Source organism: Solea senegalensis, linkage group LG1 (genome assembly GCF_019176455.1).
Source record: "Solea senegalensis isolate Sse05_10M linkage group LG1, IFAPA_SoseM_1, whole genome shotgun sequence".
NCBI lineage: Eukaryota > Metazoa > Chordata > Actinopteri > Pleuronectiformes > Soleidae > Solea > Solea senegalensis.
This window is the reverse complement of record NC_058021.1, coordinates 38,891,728-38,905,389: the sequence shown is the minus strand read 5'-3', so window position 1 is coordinate 38,905,389 and position 13,662 is coordinate 38,891,728. Positions and strand designations below refer to the sequence as shown.

The 13,662-nt window shown below is 43.0% G+C and overlaps 1 protein-coding gene across 3 annotated transcripts in view; it reads right to left on the bottom strand.

Annotated features, from left to right (window-relative positions):
* The window catches only part of col11a1a (collagen, type XI, alpha 1a), a 70,058-nt gene extending 56,790 nt beyond the window's left edge, over positions 1 to 13,268 (bottom strand). For 2 of the 3 annotated variants that reach the window (XM_044030756.1, XM_044030764.1), the window contains exons 1-4: positions 12,898 to 13,267; positions 7,995 to 8,159; positions 7,662 to 7,875; positions 5,386 to 5,548 (exon numbers count right to left, since the gene is read on the bottom strand). In XM_044030756.1, coding sequence (XP_043886691.1) covers positions 5,386 to 5,548; positions 7,662 to 7,875; positions 7,995 to 8,159; positions 12,898 to 13,012 — 657 coding nt within the window. In that variant the 5' untranslated portion in view covers positions 13,013 to 13,267. Of the gene's footprint in view, positions 1 to 5,385; positions 5,549 to 7,661; positions 7,876 to 7,994; positions 8,160 to 12,897 lie in introns of all 3 variants that reach the window. The other variant, XM_044030748.1, reaches the window with a different exon arrangement.
* Positions 13,269 to 13,662: the final 394 nt, after the last annotated feature.

Sequence of the window (13,662 nt, the reverse complement as noted above, 5' to 3'; positions counted from 1 at the left end):
AGCGAATGCATTGGAGAAAGCGTTTAGATGTTTCTCTGGAGTCTGTATCTGCTCACCATGTTCCTGCAGGCTGATTTTTAGCCTTTATACACATTGCATAGACAGCTGGGAAGGGGTAGTTGAACAGGCATGTCTCCGGTGAGGCTGTGTGGCAGAGGAGCACACAGAGATGCCTCAGCCCAGAGGTAAAAATGCTCACGCACTTGTTTCTGCAGGGGCACCATACGTTGACTGGCAGTGAACCAGGAGAGAAATGAAGCAGGCTATAACTTGTCAAGAGAATGTGGGTATGTTTGTGTGTGTGAGAGAGAGAGAGACAGACAGATAGACAGACAGAGGGAGTGGACCAATTGATCCTTAACATGTACCTTAGTATTAACATGCACATGTGTACATCTGTTGATGCGCGTCACATGGGAAACTTTCTCCATGTAACCATCTGTCAACATCTCCCTGCACAGCTTCAGCTATGTGACTCAGGGTGGGTGGATACTGTCTTCAAGAGAAGCCGATTTCTTTCAACGTCTGTTTGCTTTGCTTACCATAACACAAATGAGACACGGTGCATTTTTCACTGACAAAACAGTAGCATAAAAACACTAATCTAACACCAAATTGCCCAGATTCTGGCCTGCTTCTGCTAATTACCTGATCTCATTGTGTTGTTTTGCCCACTAGCAGCTGTAAGCCAGTCAGTAAGTTCTTATAACTACACTATCTCTACAGTCGTGGATACTGTAGCATGCAAAAAGGCCCATAAGTCACTCCTACTTCTCAGCAACAGGGCTACAAGTAATAACTGAATATCACTTAAGTGTAAACCACAACAATACACAACATTAAGTGAAGCACTTAAGGAGGTCTAGGCTATCAGAGAAATGCACATTATCCATATGAAAAAGCAAAGCTGATCAAACAAGCAAGGGACATCATAAAAGCCAAGTTAGGAAAGGCCCCATGTGTTTGAGTGTGACAGAGATCAAACCTTGCACTGACTCAAGTTGACATGTATTATGTCACCCAAAGACCAACACTGTACTCTTGAACCCTGCCTAAAGTCAGCTCTAATTAGTCCACATCTGAAAGCCACCCGTCTGCACACAAATAGCCTGTGGAGACTTAGTGTTCGACCCCCAGATCACATCAGATCAACACAAGCAGGAAACTACTCACCGTTTCATAGCAGGACTTGAGAAACATGTTGGATTGATTCACAACAGACACAACAATGGGTGTCTGCTAAGCGCTAATGCACAACAAAACGACGACAAAGGACACTTCAAAGAAAACAACTTTGACCAGGATATTTTATGCTATCTGCAACATGAACCCGTTGTTATAATATGATTTCAGCCAAGACGCCAAACAATTAAGAGCCCATTCACAAGCTCATTACAAGGCGAGTGAGTAACTGTTGGCAGAGAGCGCTAAGGTAGCATCCAGAGACAGACAGGCAGGGCTTTAGCGAGAGCAGCTGGGATGGTAAAAGGTGTTTTGTGCAAGGGAAACACCTGGGAAGAGTTACACTGAGGCTCTGAACCTGTCTTCCATTATGGACAGCCGAGATAAAAGCCTCTAGCAATTTAGAGAAAAGCCAGAGATCCAAAGTAATGGCTCCTCCTTCTTACAGCACAGCACAGCGCAGCACAGAAACAAGCTCACAACCTTGTGTGTTTATGACTGTGGGGTCAAAGGTTAAGGCTGAAAGAGAGAAGCTGGGTCAAGACCAAACAGCTGAGACTTGTAGAAATCTATTTACTGTTCTATACCTGTTCTGTTATTCTTGGCGGTGCTCAACTCTGATTAAATGCATCATTTGGAAAAAACATGCAAGCACATGTCCTTTATTAACGTACCACGGATTTCGTGGTTGTGTAAAACAATCGTTAAGCAAACAGAATACACAAATCATATGCTATCACGCTGTCCGCATCACAGTTTCTCAAGTTAAGAAGTATTATCTACTCCTGATTAATCTGTGATACTGTTCAAACTGAAAAGGAATTGTCAGAAACATCTACAACATATTTAAATATTCAGTAGATATGTTGTTTTCGGTATTGATGTGAGTGCGATACTGGCCAAACTCACTGTATCTAATATTGGTAAGAATCAAGTTAAATCCAGTACAATAATTAAACCCTAAATACAGTATGATGCAAATGCTTGACTAAATGCAAGCAACATGCTGTTAAGGGAGACTATCTAACTATCTTAAGTGTGTAATTGTATATACTTAGGTTTGTAATCATATCAGATACACACATACACTCTATGAGAGGTCAAAAGAGGTCAAAGATAAATAATCAAATGCTAGAAGTTTCTTTTCCACAAATGCAGTAGCTCCATGAAGGTAATATCCCTGCTTTGGAAGTTTTGATTGATCTTTTGTTTGTCTAAAATCCTATTGCATGGTTTAATAACAGGGCGAGCGCAGGGCATCACCGACCAAATCAAATCACAACTAGTCGTCACCGTGGATCCTTTGACATACCTTTGCCTGAGGGAGCATGCCTTTAGTCCAGCCATAGCTAACTGTAATTAGACAGCCCCACACAACAATTAGCCACTCCCCCAATGTCTGTACATTAGACGGAGGAGAACTCAGAAAAGGCAAAAGGGGCTTGAACCTCACACAGCTGGAGCAGTATGTGACATTAAAGGAGAAGGACACAAAAAATGTAAAGGTTCTCTAGGCCCCAGCTCTACAGAACAACATGAGATTAACAAAACTCTAAGTGCAAAAGAAACAAACATATTAATAATAACTATATTACATCTCAAAGATTCTTTTTTTTTTAGTAAAGCCAGGTCAAATTATTTCATAAACAGTAACTTTTAAACAGAAAAGTTAACCTAACGTCCTAAATGTATTTACCATGATGAATCAAATCCACTAAACGAAACCAACCATAAACAAGATGCACATTCTAATATGGCACAGACACCTCAGCACTATCTCCTCCTTCACCTGAGATCTAATGAGTAACTAATGTGGTTTTTTACACATATACATATGTGGGTGTAGTTGATTCAGACAGGTAATGTTGGCCAGGCATGAATAGACAGTCTCATGGCTTTGACACGGCAGGGAGGCCTCAGGATGGGGAAAGGGTGGAGAAGGAGGAGGAGGAGGTGGTGGTGGTGGTGGTGGTGGTGGTGGTGGTTGGGGTTGGTGGGCAGGGGAGCAAATGCAGGGAGGGGAGGAGATGAGGAAATGAGGAAGGCCTGACGGGGCAATGAAAGACTCCCATTCATCCAAACCAGATCCCTTTGCGACGGTGGTCGCCTCCAACCTGGGGCAGGTACGGCATGAATAGACTTTTATGAAAAATGCAGGTCAACCAGTGAAAACAAACGTCAAAATGTGGATGCTGGAGAAAAAGGCGGTTACATTTATTTTCAATGTAAGCCTGCAAATGAAAACCCCACCTACCAAATTAACACTCGCTACTAAGACAGTCCAGCCAGGATTATTTACAGTATTCCGTGCATTCCTCTACTTCCTTAAAGGCTGGCTGCTTAAACCAAATATAGTGACAATTTAAAATAACAACAGAAGGTATGACAAGGTCCCTTTAGCTGTCAGCAAAGCTGACATAACGGACACATTTATTTTCTCATTCTAACCACTGACTTGGTTGCTGACTGACTGAATGCACAGGGTTGAGGTATTTCCTTCCCCTGTATATCCCAGCATGCATCGGTCCCTGTGGATCTCTGAGGAGAGCAAGGACAGAGAACAGACAGGAGATCTGTTCCAGAAACCACACAGTGAAGACCCTGTTAGCTGATTTATGGCTCCTATTTTCAGCATTTCCACGAGCCGATCTCTGACTGGACACACTGTTTCATACACACTTTGGTTTTGAACCAGGAGATATTCAAAACTAATCTGTTTATAACTCTGTGCAGCTCAAACACGTTGAGTATTATGACACAACAAGCATTTTTCAGACTTCAGTCAGCAACATCAAGACATCTGCTCATTCATTGCATATTAAGATACCAAAATAAAAAGCAAAACTCAACCGGAGACAGAGAATAAAATATTATACGTTTAATAAAACTGAGAGAAATTGAACGCCCAGAATGGTCTCAAGAGAAAACTATGTTAGTGCTTTTCTCTAATTGGCATTTCCTTCATGACGATAATAATGGTTTTATACATGTATTACATGTCATAAACCAAACTGCCACAGTGTAGCCGCAGGTGAGACAGAGCAAATAATGCCAGACAGAAAAAAAAGCAGGAAACCAAAGACACATGTGTGGACACACAAAACAGCCTCAAATATGCAGGATGCTCCTTAGTGAAGTCAATGCGAGCAAAAAAAATACACACATCCATATATATGTGTATATTTCTTTAAAACACGAGCAACAGCATCAGTCATTCAGACATAACACCAGAATAATGACTCGTCATTCACACCGTTCATAAATGAAACAATCAAACACTGCTCACAGCCTCTCTATGACCTTTACCTCTCACACCACACAAGTGTCGTGACAATGTAACCATTGTGTGACACTGTTTATATACATCCGAGCCTGAGCCCTTGCCAGCGTGCACCTCTGGATGACCTGTGCCTCTGCCTCACAGCCTTTCGTCTAAATCACAAGCAAAGGAGGTGGTAACACGGAAAAATCCCACTGAGCTGCTCTCACAAACTGAAACTCTGAGGCTGAGAGATGCAGATGTGTGTCAGTTCAAAATAACGAATAGGAACTAAATTACCAAAGTGTTACAGTATGGCCAATGTCACAACATGCAGCCACCAGATAAGGATGGCATTAATTCACATCCCAATTATCCTTAAATTATCATATGATTCCCAGTTACAAAAAGTCTCTTTGAGAATCATGCAATTGAGATAAGCTGTGAAGGTAATTTTGACAAAGGCTTATAAAACCCAGTCGCTCTGAACTACAGTGTGTGTCTGTTTGACCTCCACCGATACTGTGAGCTTCTCACACTTAGAAAAAGTGAGAACATGTGGGCCACGTTAGTCTGGGGGCTCCAAAACAATAAGAGCTGAGACATTGAAGTCTTTCTGTGTTGTCATCCAACGACACACCAGTAACTTATATGTGATATATCTATAAAATCGAAAGAACTAAAGCGCTCCAGATCCTCCCTGGTTTCTATCATTTCCACATTCCTTTAAGGCGGCTTCAAAGGAGACGAGGGCTGCCTCCATGAGAATCAAACTGAAACTTCACAAGTCAAAGAATTTTACGTTGGCAGTGAGTGAAATCTGGACATGTACACAACATGTCAACTTGTACTTGTCGGAAAAAGGTTTTAGATGAAGATGGATCTGATAAACGTGGTAACGAGGCAAAATATGCAGCCACAATCAGCCCAAGTGAAATCTCTACCTGGAAGACCTCCTCGTCCAGGATCCTGGTGCCAAACACGGTGACGCCAGTGGTGTCGATAGACGCATGGTCACTCCTGAGGAGAGGCTTGGTGATCGTCGTCTTACAGTCGACAATGATAGTGACCGTCTTCTTCTCTACACTGATGGCGACACGGTGCCACCTGATCGAGGAGGAGGCAGAGAGGAGAGAGGAGGTGAGCAATTAAAGAGGCCACTGGGTCACTCGGTACTTCCACTGTAAGACTCAGTTTTCAGGAATTCACGTCACACACTTACAGCAAAGTACCGCATGAGCTTACATTTAATAATCCTGAAAGACAACAAAAGCAAGAGGAAGAAGAATCATCTGCACAGCAAGTCAATAATTTGAATACAAGCACTTTTAATAGGATTATCATTAGCTTTTTTTATAAAAGAGAAAAGCTGCTCAATGGAAATAATCTCTGCCATATGATGGAATTCATGACATGAAGAAATGCTCTGAGAAACACAGATACATTTCTATCAGCAACACCCACGGACGTAAAGGGTTAATCAGGGTCACACGTGAGTGTGACACCTCCCTCGCCACTGGACCGTTTGCCGCTGCATTTAAGGAAGGACCATTGCATACCAATCAGCAGTGGACCACATTCTTGCCCTCACACTTTGGCCCTGTTTAACACAGGATTACACTCATTAAACTCCAAACTTAATCCTCCTTCTGGGTTACTCGGCATGACAGACGTGGTGAACATTGTAGAAAGTGTGTGTCAGGATCCAGGAAGGCCTGTCTTGCCAGAGCACGAGACACACAGTCAAAACATTGTTCTAAGGTGGAAGATGAGAACCTGGCAGCGCTGTAAGCCCAAGATGGCAGTATGGGGAGTCTGTAACGGAGGCACAGATCTAATATCAAATTCATTTCTCTATGGTGGTACGTGTTGTGAGCGGAGGAGGGAAAATGCCCAATCCCCCTTGAAGGGAGCAAGATCATAGCGAAACATTCCAGCACAGGCAGTGAAGCTTAAGAGGAAAACAGGCATGAAACACTCTTTGGGCTTTACGGTACGGCAGAAGGATTACTTGTCACTTTATACTGTAAGGCAGAAGAGGAAAAAGCAGACTTCAATAAGTTTAAAGAATATCTTAACCTTTTGTTGTGTATTATAAGCAGAAAAAGAGCAACACTGTGTTTGAAAGGGAGACTTATCTTTCAAAAAACAGCTTAGACGTGTGACAGTGTGCAGTGTAACAGCTCACTAGAAACCCTCCCAGTCCCTTTAAAGAGAGGGATAATGCTCTTTTTCACCTCATCACTGTCATCATTGTGCCTCCCTTTTCAGGTTTGGTGGATGCTTCTTAATAACAATGCATCTGCCGGGACTGTCAACTGTACAAAGCCCGAACTGAAGATTTAAAACAAGTCCTGGAGCTGGAATTCATCCAGACCAAGAAGTGCATGAAATCCTTGCTCCTCAGAGAGTGGGTCACAAGAAGACGACACACAACACAAAACACAAAACAGCCCAGATGAACACAATCTCTTCTCTTTGTTGCAGAGTTACTGCAGAGAAGAGATTTTGGAAAGAATGACCATGCTAATAACCGAGTTAACTATCATCTCATAGTATGGTCAGCACGTGGAAACAAAAATAATGCTGCAAAATGTCATTAAAGAATATATATAATTATTCTCCTGCGCACGATCATGTCAGCTAATCTGAAGCTCTGCGTGAGAATTTGGGGATTTCTGATCCAGGGAGCAGATTATCAGGTTTATGCTAAAAGGAGAACAGCTTCTGGTTGGGTGAGGTAATCCAAGGGGGTAAAAAGCAGAGGCAGTGAGTTCATGGATAAGGTCAGGCTGCCCACAGCAGTCCCTGCTGTGCCCCAACAACCCAGTGTCCTCCTGTCTCTGACCTGTCTCTGTGCTTACGATCTCCTGATGAGATGGATAATCCGGGAATGAGCACCTGTGGTGCAGCAACGGGAAGATCTAGGTTGTTTTCTCACTTTTAATAAAGAAGAACAAGACGGTAAAAATAAGAAAATAGCGGATCGTTTGAATGTTTTAGTTAATATGAAAATGGCCTAACCCTAACCCAACACAGGTCATTCATACTTTCAAATTACATGACGTGGTTTTTAGTCCACAAAGATTAAAATTGAAAGGCTCCTTCTTATATAGAATTTTAAGGATTTGACACGCTGCATGCTACAACACCCTTTCCTTCTAAATCAGCTTCAGCCCTGAGCATGAGGATGTGAGGGTGTGTTTGAGTTCTGACGTACTTTCCATCAGCAAGGTTGAGACTGCGGAACAGTGGGTAGTCCTCCGGGGCTGGTTTGCCAGTCTGATCCTCATACAGGAAGACAGGTGAGCGTCCCACTTCCACGCCCAGCTGCTGCACCCTCTCGCTGTTGTAAATGGACAGCAAGAAAGACTGGAGGCCAGACTTGGGACGCACTGTGGTCAGGATGGAGAAGTCCTCAGGAAAAACATTTCCTGCAAAAGAGACAAAAGAGGAGAGGGTTTTGTGTTGTATTAAAGATGCCTCTTATTTCAGGCATCAATAGCAAAGACATGCAATGTGAAAAGGTTAGAGGATGAGAGGGTTGTCTTACCTGGGAATAACTGCGTGGTGGGGGCACTGATCTGGACCTGCTTGGCAACTCTGTAAGCTGAGTCCGGCTGTGATGCTCTTCGGTTTGTGCAAAATCCTGACGTTTTTGTCACTCCTTCGGGGTAATTTTGAAAATCTAATACTTTTAGGACGTCCACTGGTTCAGCTGTACAGGAAGCAAATAAAAGTGTACTTAGGTCACAGTATACTTATTCAATATTTGGCATAAGGTGTGTGTGGTCCACATAAATTTGCTAATAGCTGCCACGATTTTTTTTGATTAATCAATTACTAAATGACTACTTTGATAATTTATTAATTGGTTTGAATGTATTTTTATAATTAAAACAAGCTTTCAGATTTTTCAGCTTCTTAAATTTGTATATTTTCTAATTTCTTTGCTCCACATAACAGATAAATCATCAAAACAGGTCATTTTGGTTTGTAGACATTTGAGCAATATCATCAGTCAACATGTTCTGTCAATTTATGAACCAAACAATTATTCGATTAAATCGGGAAAATAATCGGCAGACTCATCGATTAAGAAAATAATCATTCGTTGCAGCCCAATTAGTCAGTTTGATGTCATGTCATCATTTTACATGCATTTATGACTCTTCACCTGCAACCACTACCACTGCCCACACAAGGTGCTTGTATATCCAATACTTCACAAGATCACTGGCTCTAGCTATACACCTTTATTATGAAATCACACATAGTGTAACATGAACTGATCAACATTCCCTCATTGAGCAACTCCTGTCTCAAGGCAGGAAACGCTGCCTTGCTGTGGCTCTACAAGCTCACACAGCAGGAAATGTCTCCATTGACCCCAATCGAAGAACATAATGGACAAACAGAGGTCTAGATCTACAACACCTGGATAGGTTTACCTTGATAAGGCTCACCAGAGGCTCTCTGGGTTTCCACTCTCTTCAGTCTGATAATCTTTACATAAAAGAGACCCATGGGAAAGCATTTTAATGACGCCTCCTCATGAAAACATCCTCTCAGTATCAAAAATGGCAAACATGATCAGGCCATTTGGACTCGGAACACGATATGTGGAAATAAAAATAGCCGCTCACTTCACTGCACAGAGGATGCAGACCGATGTCTGACTAATGATGGAATTACACTGGCACAATGTTAAATGTCATAAAATAGAACAGAAATATTGTTTATTTAAAAGTCTAAGTGGGGGGATTTGTGTTGTAACACTGTAATATTGTTTGTATCCTTCATCTGAAAACAGGCTCTGTCAAGCAATACTATCAGATCTGACTGAGGGAGCCGTTTGTATACACTGGGAGAGCAGGGGCAGCCAGGGGCAAAAGGCATTTTTCCCATCATACCGGTGAACAATGGTGTTTTTTGAGTAGTAGAATTTACTTCTAAAACTTTTTTGTGGGCACTTCTTTGTGCTTTCAGCTGATTGCAGCCATAGTCCGTCAGGTTTGACATAAAACAAATAACTTCCTCTCTCCAGTGATAGAATTTTCGCCCGGCAACACTAAATCTAAGCACTGCTATACTAAGGAATAAGAGACCTTTGGAGTGCTGATAGGCTGGTTTACACTGGTTTAAACATAATAGGCATTTGTTAATATTAACAAGTTGTATAAGTTTATAACTAAGTACCTTCTCATGTGTATCTTAGGTCACTGTGTTGATGAGCACTTTCAAACTTTCACTTTTACCTACTTTGAAGTGCTACATGATACTGATAATACCTTAAAATTGTCTGCTGTCAGTGCTCAACATGAGAGCTGTGTAAAAGAAAAGCATATGAACAGCATGTTTCACTCCGTTCAGAGAAGCATTTGGTTAGGGGACATGTCCCTGTTCCAACATGAATCTATGCTGCTGGAGTATGACGTTGCTGTAAGCACTTAATAGTTGGAACAAAATCACCCAAAAGTCAGCGCTGCTAATGCTGCTGTTTAGAATGCACAGAGCACACAGAGGAAACGAAGACAAGCAAATCATGCAAAGCAAACTGTTGCACTGCGGGGATGGGGAAGGTCAACTTGGCCTTTTTTGAAGCTTGCGAGGATGAACCAGCTACTTATTTTGGAGCGTGAACTGAGAAGCTCATTGTGAGTTCCTGCGGAGCTGCTTTCAATTCAAACTCCAGGACTCATCGGTTCCAGATGTGGCAATTTGGCCAAGCAGTGACCCTCACACAGAGGTGCTGAGAAAACGTCAACACTGGCCAATCCATTAAGGTGGCCAAATGAGTGTGCACAGGTTTTAAAGAGTGCATCTGATGAGCTGGTGTGAGTTTGCCCTCAGGGCTGAGCAAACAGGCCACATACAGTAGCTACCAGAAGAACTCAATCTGGTATGGAAGGATGGACCCTCCTAATGGACCCTCCTAAACACTCCAGCAAACCCTTCAATCAGACAAGACCGTCTCTATTTCCCAGTCACATCCAAATATCTCTGTGTCTTACAAGACAGGGAGGGGTATGTATGATTCATTACCATAATTCATGAATCTCTGCCATGTTCACAGGGTGATGTAACTAAGAGATAGCATAACACTACTCTTAGGACAGAGTCCAAAAACAGCCTCAGCTCAACACTCATTGCCCAGTACATAAGATGTGAGCATAGAGTTGTCATCACATCATCTGACTGTCATCTCTACACAGAGGTAAACCTGACTGGTAAATGGAGTAGGACCTTTTCACCTGCAGCTCCCTGAGACTCTAATAATATCTTCAGTCAGAGTGTCTCTCTATATATATATGTGTATATTTACGCTCAGACCCACCCACTCTGTTTCCCTCTCTCCTTTCACCTTCCACCATGCTGCCTGCTACAACAAGACAGCTTTATGCTGCTGTCATTCCTAGGAAACCTCACGGAGACCTACCCATGTTTTTCAAAGCATTTTTTTCTTTGACTCTTTACCTCTCATTAACTCTCTTTACTGTAGCCCTCATATGAGGAAACCAGAGCACTGTTTTTTTTCTTAGTGTTATAGAGAAAGTAGTATCTGAATTTTTTTTTTTTCTTTTAATTTGCAGTCACTATACAACTTTGATGTGAGTCACACAAGCTATGGCTTTGTGTGCAAATGATCCAGCAGCGAGTGAATATGTGACAGCTTCAGGTCCAGTGAGGGAGCTGATTAGCTGATATTCCCGGTGGAGCACATTGGGGAGAGAGGACTCTGAAAATGCTAGCTTTGTCTGCTGGAATGCACATCTGAGTCTGCGCCCGGGGGGGGGCTGAGAAAACGTGTCTGTACACTGCTAGATGGAGAGGGCACCCTGCAGAAACAGCTTCGGCTGCCATAAAGAGCTCAGGAGAATCTGACCCTGGAAAACAGAGCCTGCAGCACAATGCTTGAGATTAAAAATAGAGACAAGATTGGAGTGGTTTGGAAAGGTAATGATTCTATCTAGTCTGGTATAAATGAATAAAAAGTGACACAAACTATTTTTTTTGCATTTAAATTCTGCAGCCGAAACATTTGGAATACCTTGCTTTAATGTTACAAAACATTTGACTAAAAAGTTGAGATATTCAATCACCAAAGTGCTTATGAAACATTTTCAAACCCAACAAACAAGCTTTTAAAAAATAATTCACATCGTGCCATCATTGTGGACATAAAATATGCTTCCTAAATTTCCACCTGTGACTATAGGTGTGACAGTAAATCCCCACACGTTTGTCTATAGCATACAGTGTGAGGAGGCCTATGTAATCTCAAGCCCTGTGACTGGTGGCCATTATGGCTGCAGGCTAGACTCATATGCAGGCCGGCTCTTTGAAGGCTGTGAAATCATAGGGAAGTGCGACAAGGACCATCATCAAATAACTGCTCAGTACTTAAGAGAGGAAGCATTCCCACCGCTCACACAACACAGCGCCGTGCTGCAGTTGTTATCAAACAAGTGCAAAGTTGAGGGGAAGAGCTGGGCACCAGTAAGGTGGGATGGGGGTGGGGGGTTGACTGGAGTGGAGTGGAGTGGCGTAGGTGAGGGGGGCAGCTTGTGGGCTTCAGTGTGGACCAGGGCAGTGTGGAGATAGGGTGAACCTGTCTGACCACACAGATGCCTGTAGATGGCTGCGTACTCTGCACAGAGAGGCCTTTATATAAACATACCTATCTATCTATCCATTCATCTATCTATCTCTCTCTAAAGCCATTTAATTATAAAGAGACTGCTGCTTTCTCTGACTTTTGACAACCAGATCAGCATTAAATAAAAATGTAGCAGCCATCATCTCTTCACCCTGGCAGAGGAATACAAGAAACACTTAAGAGTTTCAATGTCCAGTGTCATCTGGCTGAGGTAATCCACCCTGCTAGCCGTGTCCACATCCACCCAGCGGACCACAGTACAAACAAAGAGCTTCTTCTGAGTGTCTAAAGTGAATCTCCAGTTACCTGCTCTTCTGTCCTGATTTGAGTGAGCACATACCGGCGGTTTAGGATGAATTTAATTATGCGGAGTGATTCATCTCCGGCAACGACGCGTTCCCTTCGTGCGTAAAAGTAACCCCGCGGTAAACTGCATGTGAATGAATGTAGTGTGTTTGCCGGATAATTATGTGCACCTCACGCAGTTATCTACTCAGTGTGTGGGCTGACTAAGTTGGCTCTGGACCAGTGCACTTCACTATAATAGTAGTGTGAGCAGGGAAAACTTTTACGCTTTTCCACACAGTGCGCAAACCTACATGTATTCAGCCTCAATGAATCTACTGAAGTTGTGAAACCGAGAAAAAAATACTTGTATGTTTAAATACAAAGCAAGCATGATGGTGTTGTGTCCAAGTCAGTCCCCTATCTCCATCACCAGACCAACCGGTGTCAGCTCCGTCCTTTTTGGAGCAAATAAAGGTCATTACAGGAGTTTGCTCCCTAGTATTCTTACCTGCTGTGACACAAGCAGCCTGTAGAACCAGGGTTAAAGTGATGAATGCTGTTACAGTGGAATCCATAAGCCACCGTTTCGTTTTCCACCTTGTGGACCACCTTTGCATCTCCATGGCCCACAAGTGAATCAAACTTCTGGGCAACTTCAGGTGATTTTCAACAGCGTCCCTTCTACAATCCCAAATGATGATGGAAACGGTCCTAGAAAAAAGCCATAAGTGGTGAGTTTTCAGCCTCTTCTCTTAGCCACGAGGCCCCCGATCCTCCTTCCCAGTGCCCAGCCTTCACAGTGAAGGTAATCGGGCTTTAACCAAAACGCGCAGGGTGCAGTCTGTACACTTGGTGCGTCCACAGACAGGAGGGCTGGGCGAGCTCCACAAACCAGAGCCACGATTACAGAGGAAGGACTCGGGAACCAGCCCCCGATTAGCAAATCACGGGGCTGGAAATTCTCCTCCGGGTCCACCCATTAGCTCTGTAATGCGCCCCCACGCAGCTCTCTGCCGGTGTGTCTCAGGAAAGAGGAGCAAAAATGAAAGAGGAACGATGAGATGACAGAAAGCACATGAGCAGAATTGTAGTTAATTTCACTAAACCTATAGCTGATCACAGAGAAGATCCATGTCAACAATTTATACAAGTTATGTAACTTAGGAGGTAATATAATCTACTGTCTTGAAAAATGACTCCCAAAGACTGGGTCGGGACCCACATGTGGGTCACAGTAGATTTGTTCGTGGTCCCCTAACAAATGTGCTAATGT